A 19,524-nucleotide genomic window follows, 5' to 3' on the forward strand; every position below is an offset into this window, starting at 1 on the left:
AAATTTGTTCATTTTTTTGCTCACTCGGCACAAAATTGCCCGTAAAATCGATTCATTTTTTCACCGCTTCGTGTAAAATAATAAAATATTATATAAAACGACAGAAAAAGAACGACGACGACAGCAGCAGCGTGTTATGAATATGCAAATATCAAAAGAACACAACTGCAGCTCAACAAGTGTCGAAATATGAATAGTGAATGAAGTAAAATCAAGAAAATACAAACACACAGACACAGAAACACACACACACACAAATGCATACACAAATAATAAACAAATAGTGCACACGCGCTCGCACACACTATTCTGCACCTCTGCATATATATTTAAATAAAAAAATAAATAAGTAAATAAATAATATTAAAAATGCAGCAAACAGCTTCGCGTTTGCTAAATATGAAAAGAAAAAGCAGAGCGAAAAATAGCAGTGCGCATTATGCGCGTGGGCAAAGCAATTCCGGATGATCGGTCAGTGTTGATTAAGGGGAAAATTTGAATATGAACAAGAGAGAAATAAATGAATGTGGGTTGAAGAAACGAGTGAAAATAAATTTTCGCACATTGTGAAAAAAATGCACAGAGATACAGTTAGAATGCTTGGGTGTATATTGTCAAAATTGTCACAAACTTCTTAACATGAAAATGAATGTTTTTCTGACAGTGTTTTCTTGTTATTCTTATTTCTTCGTATCTTTCTTTGCAAAGAGAGCAAATTTCAAAGCGACGGCGATACCGAAGCAACGCTGTCCAATTCCATCAGTGTGATCGAATAGCTGGTTCCATCGTCTACGGGTGTGATTTGTATCAAGAACGAGTCTTCATTGCAATAATGACGAATCATGTCATTGTCCATTTGTACCGTGATACTGTAATCATGACAAAAGAAAATAAAGATTAATTAATTTTGATCGAAGCGACTGAAATTGTGCGCCTATTACCCTTTTTTGCATTGCTTGTAGATACCCGTGATTCGACTGACATCGACGCTGTATTTTTCTTGAATTGCTTTCAACAACCCATCCACAGTTGGTGGCAAGACGTGCAACGGAGTGAAAATACTGTCCTCGGGTTTGCGTACGTACAGTAATACTGCAAAAGCAACAAGATGCACAAGTTGGAAGTTGGACAAAAAAAACCTCTCATCTACCTCTGTCACTTGGGAAAAGTTTCACTCTTTTTGGAGATGGTGATGCATTGCCGTTGCCGGTTTGTTCATCTTTGACTAAACTTTGGCTGTAATAAATGAAAAAAAATTAAAAAATATAATAAATATCCATCTGAAAAGTGGAAAGTATAATTAAAAAAATAATGAAAGAAAAAACTTACAGTCCAGCGCCTTCCAGGGCGTAGAAACTTTCAACTGGAGGAAACTGCAAAAAATTTTCGATTAATTTTATCACAATTGATTTAATTGCAATAGATTTATTTGTTCAACTGACACTCACTCGATCGTAATCTTCAGGAGGTACGAACAGCACTGCCGGTTTGGTTAAATTACTCATGTGATAAAATTCTGAACGATCGCACAATTCATGATATTCTCCGTCACTTTTTTTTCTTCCTAAAATAAAAATGAATAAATAAATAAATAAATAAATAAGTACATATTTTTTGTTGGAAAAGTTTTCACCTTGCAAACGTCTCTTCTCATCTCTTCTCTGTTCGTGCAACATTTTACGATTTGCCCCCTGAAAATTGGATTTGAAATGAAATTTCAATAAATTGAATAATGATAATAATAATAATAATAATAGAAGAAGAAGAAAAGAAAAAGATAATTTAAATATTTTCACTTCAAACATTTCATTGACTCACTTTGTCACAAAATACTTTGATTTGGCAATAGCCACGATGGAAGGGAACATTTTTATTTTGTGCCTCGTCGAACGTGTCAATTTGCAAATGCAACGGCAAACCTTTCACTCCTTTCTGATTGCTAAAATCTGTGCTCAAGCACTGAACTGCAACGTTGATCTGAAATAAATAAATAAATAAATGAAAAAATGTATAATTTAAAAAAAGAATTAATTAAATAGATGTACTTTGACAGGCTGTTCAGATGGATTCCAATAAAATTGAATTGCATTGTGTGCAATTTCGTCAATTCCACCGACAATGCCGGTGCTGTTTTTATTATCTTGAAAAAGTTGAATTTTATTTAAAATTTTACTTTGTAACAAATATAATCAAATGAAATTGTAAAAAATATACAAAAAAAAGTACCAGCGTCGAGAATACGTTGTTTCATGCTGTGCTGTCTTGAATGCCAAAATTGCCAGCACTTTACTTCTTCTTCGTAAGATTTTTCTTCACGAAATACGATCATCATCACCGACTGAAAAAAACATAATAGAAATAATATTCATATTTCACGATAAATTTATAAAATTTCAACAAAACACAAATTTTACCTTAACAGTGACCGATTTGACCGGCTTCAATGGATCCGGTATGTATTCCAATGTGACAGTGTAGAATTGTCCTTTGTTAATGTAAGTCATTTTGTCATCCTCTTTGCGTACACTTGTTGAAATTGGTGCTTCAAGTGTATATTGAAAACCGACTGATGTCATTCTATAAAAATGAATAAATTTATCGAATTGATCGAATCGAAATAAATTTGTTCGAGATTTAGTTTGGTTTTTTTTATAGAAAACACTAAACTGAACAACAATAGCAATAATGAAAAATGCAAATTAAAGGAATGCAAAATTGCAAAAGAATAAAGCATACACAACATGCAAGTACAGATAGTTCAGTTGGTCAGTTTCGTACATTTTGGGAATGTGCACTGGCGACTCTCGGTTGGTGACAATGCGCTCGCTGGTCTGAGAAGGCCTAACCGCGCTGTAATCTTTGCCCGGACGTTGCTGCTGTATTGTCTGCATCATTGCCGAGTGCAGATCAGTGTATGTGAAACCCTTAAAAATAATTTCCAACACCGTCACAACTAGAGAACTTCAAAGAGACGTTCTGCATACGAGAGTGCCGTTATCCTGGACCTCATTCTTTGGCGTGACCATCAAATCTGGACCAATGCCACTGTCAACAGGAGAAGGCATTTCCACGCTCATCGGCTTGCTATATAAAGGAGCAGCCGTCTGCGATTGTCGATTAAGTCTTAAACAATAGACAATTGCCATACAGGAAAAGTTAAAGAAAACAGAACAATCTTATTCAATTGTTTTTCTCCCTCTACCCTGCCCCTCCCTACCTCTCTGATAAGTTGTGGAAAATAATTTTTAATAATCATTTTTCAATTCATTGCTTTCACTCCACGTTTTCTGAATAGAAAGTTTCGTTTCTCTACGCTGAATTGTTTGTTTGTTTCTTTGAATTAATTTTTTTCAGGCTTCATTTTCAAATTGTCAATAACTCATCATATCCTCCCTCCCCCTCTCTCTGCCTCTAGCCAAATTGGGAAAAGCACAATTCAAAAATAACAACAAAACAGATAAGCCAATAACAATTACGGCTGTCAAAGGGAAAAATTAGACCGCACTGTACAACATCGTATTGTCTCGGAATTGACACTCGAGCAGAATGCAGCATTTCACGGCTGACCTATTTCGCATCTCGCCCAGCTTCCGCCACGCGTTAAAGCTACACCGCATCACTAAATCCGCACATTCTATTTTTTTCTTCATTTTTTTCAATTATTATTTTGCATGCCTTCCTCGGTGAGTGAAATATAAAAAAAAGTCAACAACAGCAACAACACAACAACAACAACAACAACTATTAAAAATAATAAATTGCATTGTGGCTGGAAATTCGCATGCACAAGTGCAACACAATGTCAAATGGAAATGGCTGAAATTTGAAATAGTCAATAAATCAAAAAAAATGAGAAAAAAGTATTATTATTATTATTATTATTATTATCAGATCAGATATTGGAGAAAAAAAGTATTATTTTTAAATATATTAAAATTATACATGTTTGAATGTAAATATTAACGTCCCCCCCCCCTTTTTCACTCTCACTCTCACTCTCCCTTTCTCTCTGCTTCTCAGTCTCTCTGTCTCTGTCTCGGTCTCGCATCCTCATCTTACCTATCGATCAGTTCTTCTGTTGTTTCGGCGTACATGGATTGGATCGGTCTGACACTGGTGTAGTAATCGTTCGAATTGCGCTGGTAATAATCTTGGTTGGGTGCAGCCAGCAGATTGTACGTCGAAGATAGAAGATGCTGGGTCGAAGGCAATGCGGTCAGGGTGCCGTAGGCGGCTGCGGGTGTGGCCGCACCGGTCAACGGATCGTAAACCCCGGCCGCCACTTGACTATACAAAGCACCGGGACGTTGGTACGGATCGTACGTCGGTACTCGCATGTTTTTCATTTCCTGAAAAATAGAAATTTCATCATATAAATTTAATATAGCAACGCAAACAACAACAACAGCAAGTGGAAAAATAATTAATCAATGGAAAACTTTGTACAATTTGGTCCAATTGAAGGTCGAACAGAGTGGAATCGTGCGGAGTGTGGGACGCAGAAGTGGAGAAGGAGTTCGGCCCCAAAGCCACGCCTTCAGCTTGGGACCAAAAAGCGGTGCCCGGGTCGGTCATCGGATTGCCAACTGCCGCTGACTGACGCTTTCGGCAGACGGCGCATCCGACGCTACCGTGTCCTGTTTACCAGAACAATTTGACGACCAATTATTTGCTCTGGGCACTGATGTCATCACCAACTGCTCCCCCTCCCCCTTTCACTATAGCTAGCTTCAACTAACTTTCACAAATTGTACTCTTTCTCTCGTTCGTTCGTTGTCTCTTTCCCTGCGTGTGTGTGTGTGTCTTTTTTCAATTGATCCACTTTTCCAACCACCTATACTTCGCATGCATGCATGCATGCATGCATGATCTATGACACAAAATTAACTCGTGAAATATTTTAATCCGATGAAAACCCACCAACGTGAAGATGAACCTCTTTTACAATTACAATACTGTACTAACTATATACATATATATATATATATACATACTGCACACGCGTAGAGTAAAAAATTAAAACAAGCAAACAACAACAACAACCAACAATTGAGTAAATAATCTAATGTTAAAAAGAAAATTACAATGATACATGCAGTGAAAAAGTAATTAATTAATTAATCTTCATGAAAATGCAAACCTTGTTACGAGAAAATGAAAATAAGTAGAAAAAACTACCATGTGTAAGATAAGATTGTCCTGATCCATCTGATCGATGATGTGAACAAAGCAGTGGTAAACTTCTACTGCACCATTGCACATAAAGTTGCAGATGTAGATGTGTACAATGGTTGCAATGGAAGAACGCAAACAACACTAGTCAATGGAAATTACTGCAGTTATATAACGGTTGCAACGCTCGACGGACGGACTGACTGACTAGCAAACAGCAAAGCGACTGAACTAGCTGAGCCGTTACTGAGCATGTAAGCACGCGTTGCTTATAGCTAGCTTGCCTTGATATTATTCAAAAATTGTCTGTCTAGCGACGCTTGTAGACAATCCTGTTCGCCTTAGTCTGCAAAAGCCCCATGTTATCCGCAATATGTCTAGTCTAGTCTAGTCTTGTGAGAAAGTCTGCATTTGCAGTCCGTCTCGTTGAATGCTAGTAATGTCCAGTCAATTGGATGAAAATTTTCAAATTTTACAGTGCAAATCAGAATAGGGGAGAGCAGAAATTGGGCACGCTGGTAGAGTGGGTAGGTGGGATGGGAAGCAGAAGAAGCAGACAAGCAAAACAAGCAGCCCTGCTTTGCGGTAAGCATCATCAAAACAACACGTGAAAAAAATTAAAATCAAAAAAAAAGATTAATTTTCCCCGAAAATTAATCGTAAAATTTGCATCGAAGAAATCCAAACAAACAAAAATTATCCTCAGTTGATCGAGAGAGAGAGAGAGAGAGAGATCAATTGGCCCGATGGCAATCAAATTGTAGATGTGCGTTAAAAAACAAAATTTCTTTTTTTTTCGCTCTAAACAAACCAACATATCAAATATAATAAATAAATATATATATGTGTGTGTGTGGGTGTGTGTGAATGATCCAGAATTTTTGTGAATAAATTTCTCCAACACGCAAGAGTCCAAAAGTGAATAAATAAATCAATAAAATAAAAAGTAAACACGAATGTATCTTTTTTTCTTTTTCTCATTTGTGATTTATGATTTTTATGGTTGATGTTTCAAAAAGTTGTGCTGAGATGGCGTTGCGTTGTGCGTCGTTCATCAATTTTGAAGAATAAAATTGAAAACTTGCAAAAAAGAGAAATGAACAATGCTTCTTGTGAGTGAGATGAAATGATTACCAAACGCGTGGGTGTAATTTAAAATTCAACAACAACAACAACAACAACAGTGTGAAAATGGGAAATTTCATTGTTGTCGTTATTGTTGTTTACGGGGAGGGAGAGTGGAATGGATGGATGAATGAATAAAAAGGCAAGGGCAAATTGTGCATATAAAAAAAACAAAACAAACTCACTTGGAGTACGTTGTTCGAGCCGGGATGTTCTTCTTTGGGACTGAGCAAGTGATGTTGGGCGTTGTTTTGCAGCGGAGCCACGTGGCCGGCAGATTTGATCACCTCAACGTGCTGTGGGTGCATGACCACTTGGGGATCGTGAGCCGAATTGGCGTTGCCAATGACCACTGTGGTGGTGTTCTCGCCGTCCTGTTGATGCGTGTAGTCCATTTTGACGGTCGTGGTCGACCGTGCAACGGGTGTTTGCATCTAACGGATTGATCCGAAGCAGCAAAGCTAATCGGTAGCCAATTGCACCAAAAGAACAGCAGCAGCAGCAGCAGCAGCAGCAGTAGCAACAGCAACAGCAACGACAACAATAGCAACAACAACAGTAGAAGCAGCAGAGAGAGACGCTTATAGCACCAGCAAAGACGAAAAAAAGTAGCAGCAAGAAAAAATGGGAAAGAAGTGAAAATACTGATCGATCTTTCACCAAATAAATATTATTAATTATTTCTTTCTGATCGAAATCAAACAACTCGATTACTAATAACAACAACAACAATAATACTGTTGTGCAGTTGCGAGTGTTGTTTTGGTTGTCGGCGTTGACGTTTTGATGGAATATATTATTCCACTGGACGAATGTCGAAATTTTCCCTAAAATGCAAACAGTGGAAAAATAAAAAAAAGTTAAATTTTTAAAAACAAACAAGCAAAAAACAAGCGGATTGAAAATTGCAAGCAGATATATTGACAAGAGAATAATATTAATAACAGTGAATGCGAACAGACTGTCTGAATAACTGACGCGCCGAAGAGGGAGAAAATTTGTTTGGGGCACCAATTAGCAGATAAGCTGGGATGGTTCGTCTCTTTTCAAATGATCATCATCATCGACAACCGAGAACGGCCAAAGAAATAGATAAGATGACCGAAATTTCCATTTCTACTTCTTATGTCGCCTGCTGTTATTCTTTTGTACTGTACATTTACAACAACAAATATTCCAACGGAAAATTAAATTCCACACAGAATAAAATTATACGTATATATGCATATTATTTGAAAAAAATAACAAAAATCTACAATCTGGAAAAGTATAATTTTTTCTTTTGTTTCTTGGTTCGATCAAAAAGAAATAAATTATTAATCTGCTGTTGGTCATCAGTAATGGACGGTGGGTCAGAAATGTTCCGCGAGTTTTTGCACCGCCAGTGCGATGATGTTCAACGTTGATAAAAAAATTGCTACGATACCGAGTGCAGATGCGATATCGTCTCTGACGACACGCAAAAGTGACTTGGAGAAGAGAACAAAAAAAAACAGAAAAAATCAAAAATTACAGTAATCATTGATGCGATCAGTGGGAAAATATTAAAAATAAAATAAATAAATTCAACCTACGAACAAAACAATAGCAGTATAATAAAAGTGGGAAAATGCGCTTAAGTGTGCTTGGTGGTGAGTGACCAGTGAAAATGTAGAATAAATGAATAAAAGTGAAGAGAACTGGTTGGCTTTTCAAAAAGCGCTTCAATAGAGTCCGTCTACTTGGTTGGTGTGCGTGAACGCTCGCATTGGGCGTGTACGACTGTAGCATACAGGCATGAATATATGCATGCATACAAAGAGCATCAGTTTGGGCGCTCAGGCAAACAGAAGTCAGATTTTGAAAAACAAGAACGATCACAATTCTGGTTTTCACGATACAGTAATGCCGAAAAAAAAACATAAACAACCATTAAAAAAAGAATATTCAAGATTTAATCAAATTTGAAATTTGATGATGAAATATATTTTTGTTTTTTTATGTTTGTTTTGTTTTCCCGAGTGAATAATAATGATGATGATGACGAATGAAGAAAAAAAGAGTTGTTGAAAAAATTGTCCAAAATTCAAAATTTTCCAACAGTACCGTAAGACAGGAAAGAATTTAAAAATAAAAATAAAATTACCGTTTTGTATTAAATTTTTCCTTTTGTCAGAATATAATAATTGATAATAATGGAAAAGATAATAATAAATTTTCCTCGAAATCAGGTCACAGTCGAAACAAAACTCACCAGAGAATAATAATAATAATAATAATAACAGTGTGAAATGTTTGCTACAAAAGTACTCTACAGTAGAAAAATGCGGACAAAATGAACATGCTGAAGTGAACCGAAATTCGACCAAATTTCCAACTTAGTGTCGGTTGGAAAAGATAGAACGCCAGAGGGGCGTTGGTCAGTGACGTGGACAGTGGTCGTGGTGGCACGGCTCCGTTGGCGTGGCAAAAATGGAGGAGCTGTGCTGTGTGCTGTAATGCGCGCGTGTGTTTGTTGAAATTGCTGCTCTCCATACTTGATCAACCCCTCCGAAGGTCAGAGTTGACGATTGGATTGGAAAAGTGGAACGATTGGATGAGCAACGGCGTGTAAAATTTTTCACTGAAAGGTGAAGGCCAGAACAATCCGACACTGAAATTCGACCATGGACAAGAAACGAAACGAGCAAGCGAGCAAAATTTTACCAAAAAACAACAACAATATATGCATTATTATTATTATTGTAATTGGACTTGGTTTTCTTATTTGGAAAAATCACATTCATAAACAGAATATATACCATTTTATAATAATCCATAATTTTGTTTTTGCTCGTAAATTGAAATAAGTTCCTAATTTTTCTTTCAGAGGAAAAAAGAACCACTTTACAAAAATATGAATAAATAAATTATGGGGGATTGGATTTCAGCGTTTTCCAACAGAACGCTGAAATTGCAATGCAGAAGAGTAAGTACAGTGTGCTTCTGTGTTGATGTGTGTGTGTGTGTAGAAATTCTTAACACGGTCGCGGTCAAATTGCCTTACTGACCGTCGGTCAGTGAAAAACACCTTGACCCTCGAGGGTGGAACAATTTGCCAACCGACCAGGGTTGGGCAAGGCCGAGGTACGGTGCCGTTCGACGACATCGCCACAACGGCAAACAGTAAACAACTAAGCGCTGCTGTTCAACATTTCAGCACACCTCAATCGGCTTCCTCAACAAGCCACAACTGAAGCTGAACGTCAAATACAACAACACCACCAGCAACAACAACAACAACAACAACAGTAATGAAGGTGAAAATATTATGCAAAAATGATCAGAGTATTACTTACTTGAAATAATAATAATAATAATAAAGCGAGGTTGATGACAATTTCGTTGCTGTGCATATCCCATCGTACCGTTCCAGTGAAGAGAATACCGGGACGGTTGGTATACGATCAGAAGGCCATACTGCGCAGAAAGTGGAGAGAGATAGGTAGAATAAGAGAGAGAGAGAGAGAGAGAGAGAGAAAGAGAAAAAGAGAGAGAGAGACAGGTGAGAGAGAACCTGTCCTCAGAAAACAGGCTCGTCTAGCGACCAGATCAGGCAGGTTTCCCTGCTTCTTCTGCTACTTCTACCACTTTCCAATGCTACTTTATTAAAAGGTGCACACCATAGCAGTAGTGAAACGTCAAACCGCCCCCACCCCCATCCCCACCCCCCCCCCCAAACTTACCCCACCCCATCCCTACTGTCCTTGCTCCTTGCTGATGTCGATTGGTCTTATTGATTCAATTTTTATTAAAAATTTCTATCAAAATATACCTTTTTAAATCATATTCTAAATCCACCACTGAAAAATTTTGTAAATTTTGCTCGAATGACATTTTCATATAGAAATTTTGATGAAACCAACAATAACTGGAAAACAAAAAATAAACAACTGGAGAGAATGATTGAAAATGTCCATTGGTGGATTACGATTTGGAAATTTAAATATTATTTAAAAAGCTCATTTATCAATGTTTAAGTGAAACTGTACCAAGCGGTATAGAAAAACTGGGCAAGTTGAGAAAAACTGGTCGACCACCATACCCGGTCTGTACAGAAGTGGCTCGGGCCGTCTTGGGCGACCAGTTTATTGTGCCCTGGACCAGACAGCCAGGAAAAGCGGGTTTGCCAACATCCGCACACACACACACACGCACACACACTTACCCTGCCGTGCCAGTTGACCGCCTACCTCACCTGTTGACTCGTTTCTCTTTCTGCTTGTCATAAACAACCACGCCTGCTTCATCATTGGATTTTTTGTTTTTTTCGGTTTTTATCAAATTTATACCACCGTAGTAGAAGAGGGTAATGGAAGAATATTACAAGTATACACCACCAACAGATGCCAACAGTAGCAACATCAACAACAACACAAAGGGAGAGTAAGAATAAGAGTAAGAGAGGAAGAGAGAGAGAAAAAAATGAATTATAATAAATTATACAAGCGACAAAAATAAAACCAAAAGTCAGAGTGTGTAAAATGGACGAGTCGGTGTGCATCGTAGTAGGCTTACAACGGCGGTCTAAATGACGAACTCCACGCTCAGAACCTGTTTGTGCAGTCGGCCCACTCGTTGTTGCCATTATACACCACCGTAATAATAACAAGACACACTACTGACAGACGGCCATTGGCCAAATCGACCAATCACCATTTGACCAATCCTGACGCGCCCTCTGCACCACTCATTCTCATTCTTATTTTCTAAACTAATATGCAACAGTTTCAATTGATCCAAATGAAAAATTACAATTATTTTATTCATTTAAATTTTCACTTGAACAACAATTGGCAATGAAAAGCATCATCATCATCATCATCATAATCATCATCTTGTTCAACTTGAAAATAAAATTCCATAAAGATGCACATTGATGCACAATCAATTTAACAAATAAGCCCATGAAAAATCGAAGAAAAAGCTCTTTTTGCACACACCCTGAGGGAGAGAAGCGGGCAAACTGTGGCGCCAAGCTGCCGAGTGAAATTGGCGCATCCTGGTCAAGTCGACCCGCTTTCCACCCTGAGCTGTCCAACTGATCATGATGGCAGTCAAATTGGAAATTTTAGCCAAAATATACAATATTAATAAAAAAGAAATTCAAATTGACCAATTGCTCTGCTCTGCATACATATTCTACTCTGTGGATAGATTGAATTGAAATATTCATATATATATATATATATATATATATATCATGAAAATCATTTCCCAATGTTCTCTTCATTTGCACAAACAGACAGATTTATATTTTGCTTTCATTAAAATTCAAATTCATATTCAACAATTTATCTGTTTGTTTGTTTATTTATTTATTGGTAATATTTATTGATTTTTGATGAGGTAAAATTTTGGCAAAATAAGAAATTTCAATAGTATTTACTTTGGTGATTAGAAGAAAGAAGTTTGAAAGTGGAATTGCACCTCTCTCTCTCTCTCACTCTCTCTCTTTCTTTCTTTGCTAATTGTAATAGTGTCAAACAAAAAGTACGTTGAAACTGGTTTCACAAAGCAACCATGCTCTTTAAACAAGCATCCAAGTCACGCCTCAGCAGCACGTTCATCATCGACGATTGAATTTTATTTTTCTTTCACTTTACACAACACCAATCATCAATATATGCAAATATCAACTTAATAAAATGGAAAAAATTTTCATGTTCAAAAGTTTAATATGAAACAAACAGACAAATCAATATAGTAAGTGGACGAGGATATAAGACTCTGAAGTTGCGGCTTGGAAGTTTCTGCCAGTGCTGCTATGCTCACTGATTGTAGGATTGGAATTTCAACACACCATTTTTCTATTATGCGTCTTTGATCATTGCATTGCAAACAATCACCTCAACTAGCACAGAGTTTATAAAATTTTTAAAATTTGCTTTTCTCTTTGAAAATATACGACAGACAATAGAGGAGCTTTCATAAATGAGAATCATTTGCAAAGTGGGAAATTGCAGAAACGCCGGCCGTGCGCCAACATTTCGACCTTGACCAACGATTATAGGTGGGCGAGATTTTTCCGTCCTTGGAAATACCCTTTGACAGGACAGTTACCTTGCGGATGACGTGCCTCGAAATGGTCAATCTCGTGCGCGCGCACACACACAAAAAGCCCATCGTCAATCAACTCATTTTGCCCAGATCAATTATTCCAATCTGTGTGCTGAGTTGTTTTGCCTCCTCTGACAATTGAAAAATGATGAAAAAAATAAAAATATGAATTGAAACTTTTTTGAAAAAAGTAAACATTATTACACCACAATTAATTTCATTGTTGATTGAAATGTTGAGAAGATTGTATCATAATCACTCTGGAGAGTCAGCTTTACTTTTTGACAATAATTTATTTGAAAATCCGCTATCAACAACAAAAATTGTCATTCCAATCAATAGTTCTTTGATAATTTCTATTGAATTTGATTTATTCAAAAAAATAATGCATTTTTGTATTATGCTTTTTTCATTGCTCTGCACAAAAGAGAGTGTAACCTAATTTCCTAATTTTTTTATTCTCTTTTTACAGTCATCGCTGCCCTGTTTCAAAAATTGTTCAAAGATGTTTTTATTGTTCAAATGAAAATTTTTATGATATTTAATTTTTCAATAAAAATGATTTACTGTAAAAAGACACTGATATTGTAAATTGAGACAAACAAACAAAACCAAAAAAGCATATTTATTTTATCCATTCATTCAATCAACAATTGATCAATTAATCAATTGTCCTGATTGGTTGGAGGTGATTTTTTGAATTGAAATTACTTATTCAAAAATTTCGAAATGAACGTGCAAAAGTGATATGCAATTTTATTGCTTGATTAAAAAGCTTTGGCTTTTCTTCGTGTCAATCTGGTTGTCGCTTGTGAACACAATCTCTAAGCGGTATGTAGCTGTATTCCTATTTTCACTGTTTCCAGGTGGATCAGTGCAGCTATTTCACTTTCACTTTCACAACTCTTTGTTCTTCGACTTTTCCACTTTTCATGCCAGCATCAATTTCAGTATTTCAAATTTTGAAAAACACAACAGCAGTAAATTATTGCAAAACACATGCAGACCAACACACGCAGATTGGCGTACATATTTGCATTTTTCACATCATCTGTGACGCTAATAATTATATATTGTTGTTGGATTTCAATGGTGGAATAATAATAAAAAGATTGTTCAAATATCTGTTTGTTTGTTTGTTATGTTAGATATTTTTTTTATCATTTATGCTTCAAATGTAGAGAAAATGTGTGCTGCAGTTGTGCGATCATTAGCTTATGGACCGTGAGTGATCCAACAATAAATACATTGTGCTGTTGTTGTTGGTAAAAATAAACTTGCACCGCGGAACGGTCGTGACCCATTTCCTTGTTTCGAAATGAAATGAAGCTTTCAACGAAGCTTGCTCGTGTGTGCGTGTTTATGCGAACAGCTAAACGGTAAGCTGCTTCATTATAAGCGCGACACGGTCGACGGACACTAAAGATAGATGCTCTGTTTACTTTCAGTCAGGGAATGCGAGTATGTATATACACAAACGACCGGCAAGTCTGTCTGTCTGTGTATGCTGTTGAAACAGCGGCCAAAAAGCCTGCACGGTTTTCAACGGCCTGCTTCCGCTTTGGCCGAGTTCTGGCCTAGTCTCCCTCTTTCTGTTGTGTGTGTGTGTGTGTGTGTGTGTTCAGGTATTTTCTGTTCAAAGTTTACAATCGGCTATACGTTAAGCAACTAGCACTAGTTTCACATGATGACGTCCAGTTGGCCAACCATTTCTCAGTTTTCACTGGTCAACTTGGTTGGCTATCGTTTTGTTGTCTATCCATAGCTTGCGAAATCAACAACAACAACAACAACGCTTCAGGGCAATTTTACTGAAAAGGAAGCTGCGTTGATTTTCAAATTTAGAGCACCCGGTTTTGGGCTTGTTCAATTGGAAAATTCGAACAATTTTCTTTTCTACCACAACTTTTCATCAATTCACCAAGTTTGTTTTCAATTTTCAAAATTGGGAAAAAATTCCCTTCTTATCATCCATTATAATCAACAATTCATTCTACATCCCTACATTTCATATTCATACATCAGTGCGTAATTCTGTTTTTTTGCACAACATTTCAAAGATTTCAAACAACAACAACAACAACAACAACAAATGTAAACACAATAAAGTAGAAACTTATTTATTTATCTACTGCTTTCCTGTTTGTGCAAGCAAATTGCAAATGCAAATATCAAGTTATAAAAAAACCCCTTCACCGTGAATTTAATATACCTGCTTATTTTTACTTCTAAAAAAACAATTCACTTTACAATAACAAAACAATATGAACAATTTAATAAATAAATTAAATCTCTGATTTCAAATTGGAACACGTAAAATTTGACATTGGAAGAGAGTTAATTCATTTTGTCACATTTCAAATTGCTTAAATCAAAGCGTCTGATTTGAAGTGTCGTCAAAAAAGTTGAAACAAGTTTTCACTTGGACCCAAAATTGAAAATTTCCACAAAAGCATCAAAGTTACTTCACTGAATGTATTTTCATGTTTTACTTAATCAACTAGTATTATTAGTATTCATAATTTTATTTTTCAACAGATATTTTCACAACTCCTATTAAGCATGCCTAAAATTGTCACTTAAAGAGAAATGTTTATTCTTCACTATTATCATTTTCATCAACATTGTACAGAAAATAAATTTCAAGTACATTGATCATCATCTTCTACTTAATTTTCATCTATCTTCTTTCTGTTGGTACCAAAATAAATAAACACAATGAAATATGGAATGGTTTGAATTTTTAAAAACCTTCCACTTAATTGACCAAATTTACGTTGAAATATTTTGATGTCAAAATTTAATGCCAACTTTTTCAGCTTCGCATTGGCTCTTTGCCGACGGCATTGTTGGACAAAGCAAGTCAGTGGAAAAAGAATACACGTTGGGCGCCTTGTTTGAAACCATTCATGCAGCTGAACAGAAGGGGGGGAAAGGGAAGAGAGAAGTGGGGGGGGGGAAATTGTTCGATTCAAAAATTTTCAAGCCCAGCCCAGCCGTGTTTCAGCTTTTGTCATTTCGACAAGCGTTCATTTTGTCAGCTCTGTCCCAAATATTCGCTGATGACGAAAGCGCACGTCCACCGGGACTGGATGCTGATTGTTACAGTTCACAAAATGGTGAACACAGCGATGTGTCATAGTCGTCAGTGTTGACCCAATTTTAATACAATTACAGAAAGGAAGAACAGTTCTATGTCGTTTTGATTGACGACCGTTCAAGCTTGAACACTTTTGACGATTGTTGAAAAAATTTAAAAAAACTGAAACAAATAGGCCACTGCGATCCTTGATACATGGAACTGTCTTATTTTTAAATAATCTTCACAAATTTTACCAATTTTTCTTTCTTTACTTTACTTGGAATTGCAACGCACAATCTTTTCCAATTCCGCGCACCAGCCACAATTAGCTCAGAAATCTATGTGATGTGCAGGTTCTTACTGTAACGATGAACAATTTATTTACAAACTGTTTTCGTACAATAGATAGATGATTTTCATTTCAACTGATCTAGTTTTATTATTTTTTGCGTATATGACTAGATTTGAAAAAATGTCTTAATTCATTACATGCACAGTTAGTTGACATTCGATTCAGAGGAGCGTTATTATTATTCATATTTTCCCCAGTTCCCATTAACCAAAGTTACAACTTTGCTCGCTCAACAAGAACATCATCATCAACGTATTAAGAAGATAAGAACTGACACATCACAACACAGACATCTTAATTTGTCATTCCACAATGATGAGTAAATTCAGTATGCAGAAAAATATCCAAATGATCAATTAAGAATAATAACAAAATAAAATGTGTATAATTGTTAAGGTGAAAAGTATAGATGCTTTTGAAAAAACAAGCTGAATTTTGAATGGCGAAATTTAATGAAAACAACGTTTCAATCAAAAATTACATTCGAAGCTGGAATCTAGTTCACGTTGCGTGTTTGCATGCTAATTAAATAATCTCTTTCAAAAGTACGTGACCATTATATGACTGGAAAATTGAAACATTGTCCAATTTTAACAATAAATCAAAAATTTATTCGTTGACAGCAGAAAAGAATTATTTCATTACAATACAATACAATACAATACAATACAATACAATATAATACAGTACTATACATTTTATGAATCATCAGATTCTATTATCAGAATGAAAAAGTTGACAACAGAAAAGAAGAATAAATTTATTAAATATTGTTTTAAATTTTTAATTGAAGCAGATGTTTGATGATAACATTTGTGAAAAGAGTTAACTTTCGCGTAATGCATGGTAAGAATAAATGTAATTTTTACCCAAGGCACGGTGTTTCAGAAAAAAGGAGGTTACAACGGTGATAATAAATATCTCTAAGCATTATTTGATGTAAATTCTTACCGTTACTGAACCGGTTCTTAGCCGTCCAAACTAGAACTTTGCTGCACAGCTTTACAGGCAAATTGTTTTATTGCTTTCTAATGTATGAAAAGTGTCACATTACTTTGATCAATAACAAAGATTCGAATAATAAATAATCAACATAATCTGAAATACTGAGCCATGTTAATTTATTTCCAACACTCAATTTGGCTTTATAATTTAAATATTTATACAAAAAAATAAAAAAATGAAATTTCAACCTCATTCATATCATCTGCAATGATATTGTTGTTGCTAATGTTGAAATATTCTAATAAATAAAATTCAATCCAAATATTTAAAAATTAAATTAAAATTTTCACACTTTTTTATTTCAAAAATAATAAGAATAAGTACTGAATGACTGAATTTAACAATGTGATCAGTCAAAGCCAAGTAAGCAAATATTACAATAATGAAAAATATCATTACAGCAACCGCAACTAAAAGTCACATAATAAATGAATAAATGGAAGAAATAGTGCTAACATAAAAACAACTACTATGAACAACTTTCGCAGAACAATTAACTTAGCAAATATCACATTCTATACCAATGAACAGTGGAAGAAAAATGAATAAAATACAGAGAAGTTCGTTTTTTTCACAAATGTTATCAGAAATAACAATAATAAATACCATTATGCAAATGACGAAACTGTGTCAACAGAAATTTCCCGCATACTGAACATATTCACAAAAAAATCTGAATAATAAAAATAAATCATCCTTCAAACTGTATAAAAATTAAACTGAATAAAACTGATAGTCAGTTAGTGGATTATTTTCATTGTTTTGTTTCAATTGAAACATTTTTTTAATTCAGCATACTGTAAGAGGTAAATACTAATCAACATTTTCAAAAGAAGAATAATTATTATTCAATAAGCTGATTTAACATTGTAGTCATTGTTTTATCATCTATCGAACGATGGTGCAAACGACAAACAGCAGAGGCAAGCCATACTGCGAGAACGTGCTTGCAAATTTGAAAATGACCATAAAGAACTTCATTAGCAAAAAATTCACACTTACAGTAATTGACTTTTGGCAAAACAAGCCAGGCAGTGTCGTCTTGGTCGACGACTTGAAATAAAATTTTCCCACTGGAGCTCACCAATCGGCAAATGGAATTACGATCGACAAGATTGAAGCTTTCAAGCACTGTCCGGCTGTCGAACACTGCGGACATGGCAAGCATGATATCGTCCGCAATCATTCCGTCAGATTGATACCTCGCCTGCAGCTCATCAAGCAATCGTTCTACAATGCATCGCCAAGATACGGTTGTTTCCATTTTTCAGTTCACAATTTCTTCAATTAACAAACAATCATATATCTATGGACAAAGCAAACCGTTTAATAATAATAATAATAAACGTAAAATTTCAAAATGAGACACATTATAAACATTCGATAAATATAAATCAGAAAAAGAATACAACTTACAGTCCTTGCGCACTTTGGATTTGGAAATTAAACTCAATAATAAATAAAATGCACATCACATCAGTGCAATTGATAACTTTTACAAATAAAGATAAGGAAGATAACAAATATCGCGCGCATCATCATGCAAAATTATCATAGGTATTTGCATTTTATCCAATAACAACATTTAATCACTCACTAGTAATGACATTGGTAATATAATATTACAAGCTTCAACATGATAATAAATAGTACTTTTTCTCCACCCCTTGCGTCATTTCGAACATCACAATCAACGTTATACTATAATAACATCATTATATTATTATTATTATCATTATCATCAGTGGCATGGTGTGTATACAAAACTTATCTATAATAATGCGCAAAATGAGATTGATGCCGCAGCTAAAACAGAAAAGAAATTCACGCGACTGATATAAATATATTCCTCAAATGAGAAAAAGAAGAACAAAATTCAAATAATATTGCTATTAATAATAAAAGGCTTTTCAAAGACAAACGGTCTGCCAGTGTCAAGAGATGGAATAACCGAAATCAAAAATCCTTCGTTATTTTACAAACTACTCAACAACTTGATCTAAAAATATTTTGCAACCATCAAATCTTCTTCAACAGTAGTGAAGTGCGACTAAGATGAAGTTCCCAGTCAGTAAATTGCTCATCAGATTGTTCAAAGGATCAACAACTGCTGCAAAAAATGTACAATTAATTAATAAAATTTGTACAATCATAATTGGCAATTTTTGTTGGACATTTTAATTGCTAATTTTCATAATAATCAACAATTCAAAATGATAACAGTGTATGTCGCTTAGCGCCGTATTTTGCTAGCTTAGCGTATCTCGTTTCGTGATGCAATGCTAATTCAAAAGCCTACTTTTGCAATTCAACAAATTCAAACATCATTGTGCACAAAATGAACAAAAACGTTCTGCTACATCTGTTTTTTGTATACCATAATAAAATTTCGTTGAAGGGGTTGTTGTGAATTTTTTTTCAAAACAATTTCCTCAACAATCAAATCAGAGTTGGCTGGTTGGTTGTTAAAAAATGGCGATTCAATGCTTACTTTGCTGTTGTAATTAAATTTAAAAAAGAAATGCACAAAATTTAAATAAAATAATAATGCAACTCACTTTCGAAACGTCGCATTACGTCATATATACAACATCGTTCCTGTTCAAAAGAGAAAAAGCAATGAACAAAAAAAATAATAAAATTGACCAGCTTAATAAAATAAGCAGATATAGTTGCTATGCTAATTTGTTCATAGCGTGTAAATCAAGAA

At 35.2% G+C, this 19,524-nt stretch overlaps 7 protein-coding genes across 7 annotated transcripts; 4 read left to right on the top strand and 3 right to left on the bottom strand.

The window, feature by feature from the left end:
- Positions 1 to 718: 718 nt before the first annotated feature.
- Positions 719 to 3,146, bottom strand: Tsp_10077 (protein grainyhead). The gene is made up of 12 exons (XM_003373185.1): positions 2,985 to 3,146; positions 2,737 to 2,924; positions 2,415 to 2,577; positions 2,227 to 2,338; positions 2,046 to 2,140; positions 1,834 to 1,977; positions 1,634 to 1,691; positions 1,449 to 1,564; positions 1,330 to 1,373; positions 1,151 to 1,236; positions 942 to 1,092; positions 719 to 869 (listed from the first exon to the last, which is right to left on the bottom strand). Exons 1-12 carry the CDS (start codon positions 3,144 to 3,146, stop codon positions 719 to 721), a joined length of 1,470 nt encoding a protein of 489 aa, XP_003373233.1.
- Positions 3,147 to 4,571: 1,425 nt separating this feature from the next.
- Tsp_10078 (conserved hypothetical protein) lies at positions 4,572 to 5,208 on the bottom strand. The gene is given in 4 exon segments (XM_003373186.1): positions 4,572 to 4,712; positions 4,740 to 4,870; positions 4,889 to 4,964; positions 5,179 to 5,208. 4 exon segments carry the CDS (start codon positions 5,206 to 5,208, stop codon positions 4,572 to 4,574), a joined length of 378 nt encoding a protein of 125 aa, XP_003373234.1.
- Positions 5,209 to 6,533: 1,325 nt separating this feature from the next.
- Tsp_10079 (1-aminocyclopropane-1-carboxylate synthase) lies at positions 6,534 to 6,909 on the top strand. Its single transcript, XM_003373187.1, has 2 exons — positions 6,534 to 6,721; positions 6,786 to 6,909. Exons 1-2 carry the CDS (start codon positions 6,534 to 6,536, stop codon positions 6,907 to 6,909), a joined length of 312 nt encoding a protein of 103 aa, XP_003373235.1.
- A 780-nt stretch (positions 6,910 to 7,689) lies between these two features.
- On the top strand, positions 7,690 to 8,201 carry Tsp_10080 (hypothetical protein). Its single transcript, XM_003373188.1, has 2 exons — positions 7,690 to 7,811; positions 7,973 to 8,201. The coding sequence occupies exons 1-2, from the start codon at positions 7,690 to 7,692 to the stop codon at positions 8,199 to 8,201; spliced, it is 351 nt and encodes a 116-aa protein (XP_003373236.1).
- A 986-nt stretch (positions 8,202 to 9,187) lies between these two features.
- Positions 9,188 to 9,764, top strand: Tsp_10081 (conserved hypothetical protein). Its single transcript, XM_003373189.1, has 4 exons — positions 9,188 to 9,244; positions 9,288 to 9,441; positions 9,476 to 9,566; positions 9,641 to 9,764. Exons 1-4 carry the CDS (start codon positions 9,188 to 9,190, stop codon positions 9,762 to 9,764), a joined length of 426 nt encoding a protein of 141 aa, XP_003373237.1.
- Positions 9,765 to 15,178: 5,414 nt separating this feature from the next.
- On the top strand, positions 15,179 to 15,517 carry Tsp_10082 (putative alpha-beta superfamily hydrolase). Its single transcript, XM_003373190.1, has one exon. The coding sequence runs from the start codon at positions 15,179 to 15,181 to the stop codon at positions 15,515 to 15,517; it is 339 nt and encodes a 112-aa protein (XP_003373238.1).
- A 2,141-nt stretch (positions 15,518 to 17,658) lies between these two features.
- Positions 17,659 to 18,078, bottom strand: Tsp_10083 (hypothetical protein). The gene is made up of 2 exons (XM_003373191.1): positions 17,919 to 18,078; positions 17,659 to 17,867 (listed from the first exon to the last, which is right to left on the bottom strand). Exons 1-2 carry the CDS (start codon positions 18,076 to 18,078, stop codon positions 17,659 to 17,661), a joined length of 369 nt encoding a protein of 122 aa, XP_003373239.1.
- Between the last annotated feature and the right edge of the window lie 1,446 nt (positions 18,079 to 19,524).

This window comes from Trichinella spiralis (genome assembly GCF_000181795.1).
Source record: "Trichinella spiralis strain ISS 195 chromosome Unknown Scfld6, whole genome shotgun sequence".
In the NCBI taxonomy this organism is placed as follows: Eukaryota; Metazoa; Nematoda; class Enoplea; order Trichinellida; family Trichinellidae; genus Trichinella; species Trichinella spiralis.

Excerpts from the sequence above, each read along its gene's own strand:
- Tsp_10081 (XM_003373189.1), top strand. The coding sequence starts at position 9,188 with ATGGGGGATTGGATTTCAGCGTTTTCCAACAGAACGCTGAAATTGCAA. Across the intron at positions 9,245-9,287 it reads TGAAATTGCAATGCAGAAGA|AAATTCTTAACACGGTCGCG; the intron begins GTAAGTACAGTG and ends GTGTGTGTGTAG. Across the intron at positions 9,567-9,640 it reads CAACAACAACAACAACAACA|CGAGGTTGATGACAATTTCG; the intron begins GTAATGAAGGTG and ends ATAATAATAAAG.
- Tsp_10080 (XM_003373188.1), top strand. The coding sequence starts at position 7,690 with ATGTTCAACGTTGATAAAAAAATTGCTACGATACCGAGTGCAGATGCG. Across the intron at positions 7,812-7,972 it reads AGAAAAAATCAAAAATTACA|AGAACTGGTTGGCTTTTCAA; the intron begins GTAATCATTGAT and ends ATAAAAGTGAAG.
- Tsp_10077 (XM_003373185.1), bottom strand. The coding sequence starts at position 3,146 with ATGGCAATTGTCTATTGTTTAAGACTTAATCGACAATCGCAGACGGCT. Across the intron at positions 2,578-2,736 it reads TATCTGTACTTGCATGTTGT|AATGACATCAGTCGGTTTTC; the intron begins GTATGCTTTATT and ends TCATTTTTATAG. Across the intron at positions 1,565-1,633 it reads TGAGAAGAGACGTTTGCAAG|GAAGAAAAAAAAGTGACGGA; the intron begins GTGAAAACTTTT and ends TTTTTATTTTAG.
- Tsp_10079 (XM_003373187.1), top strand. The coding sequence starts at position 6,534 with ATGTTGGGCGTTGTTTTGCAGCGGAGCCACGTGGCCGGCAGATTTGAT. Across the intron at positions 6,722-6,785 it reads CGTGGTCGACCGTGCAACGG|AACAGCAGCAGCAGCAGCAG; the intron begins GTGTTTGCATCT and ends TTGCACCAAAAG.
- Tsp_10083 (XM_003373191.1), bottom strand. The coding sequence starts at position 18,078 with ATGGAAACAACCGTATCTTGGCGATGCATTGTAGAACGATTGCTTGAT. Across the intron at positions 17,868-17,918 it reads AAGCTTCAATCTTGTCGATC|TCGTCGACCAAGACGACACT; the intron begins GTAATTCCATTT and ends TTTTATTTCAAG.
- Tsp_10082 (XM_003373190.1), top strand. The coding sequence starts at position 15,179 with ATGCCAACTTTTTCAGCTTCGCATTGGCTCTTTGCCGACGGCATTGTT.
- Tsp_10078 (XM_003373186.1), bottom strand. The coding sequence starts at position 5,208 with ATGGATCAGGACAATCTTATCTTACACATG. Across the intron at positions 4,965-5,178 it reads ACAATCTTATCTTACACATG|TTAGTACAGTATTGTAATTG; the intron begins GTAGTTTTTTCT and ends ATATGTATATAG. Across the intron at positions 4,713-4,739 it reads AAAGAGTACAATTTGTGAAA|GGGGAGGGGGAGCAGTTGGT; the intron begins GTTAGTTGAAGC and ends CTATAGTGAAAG.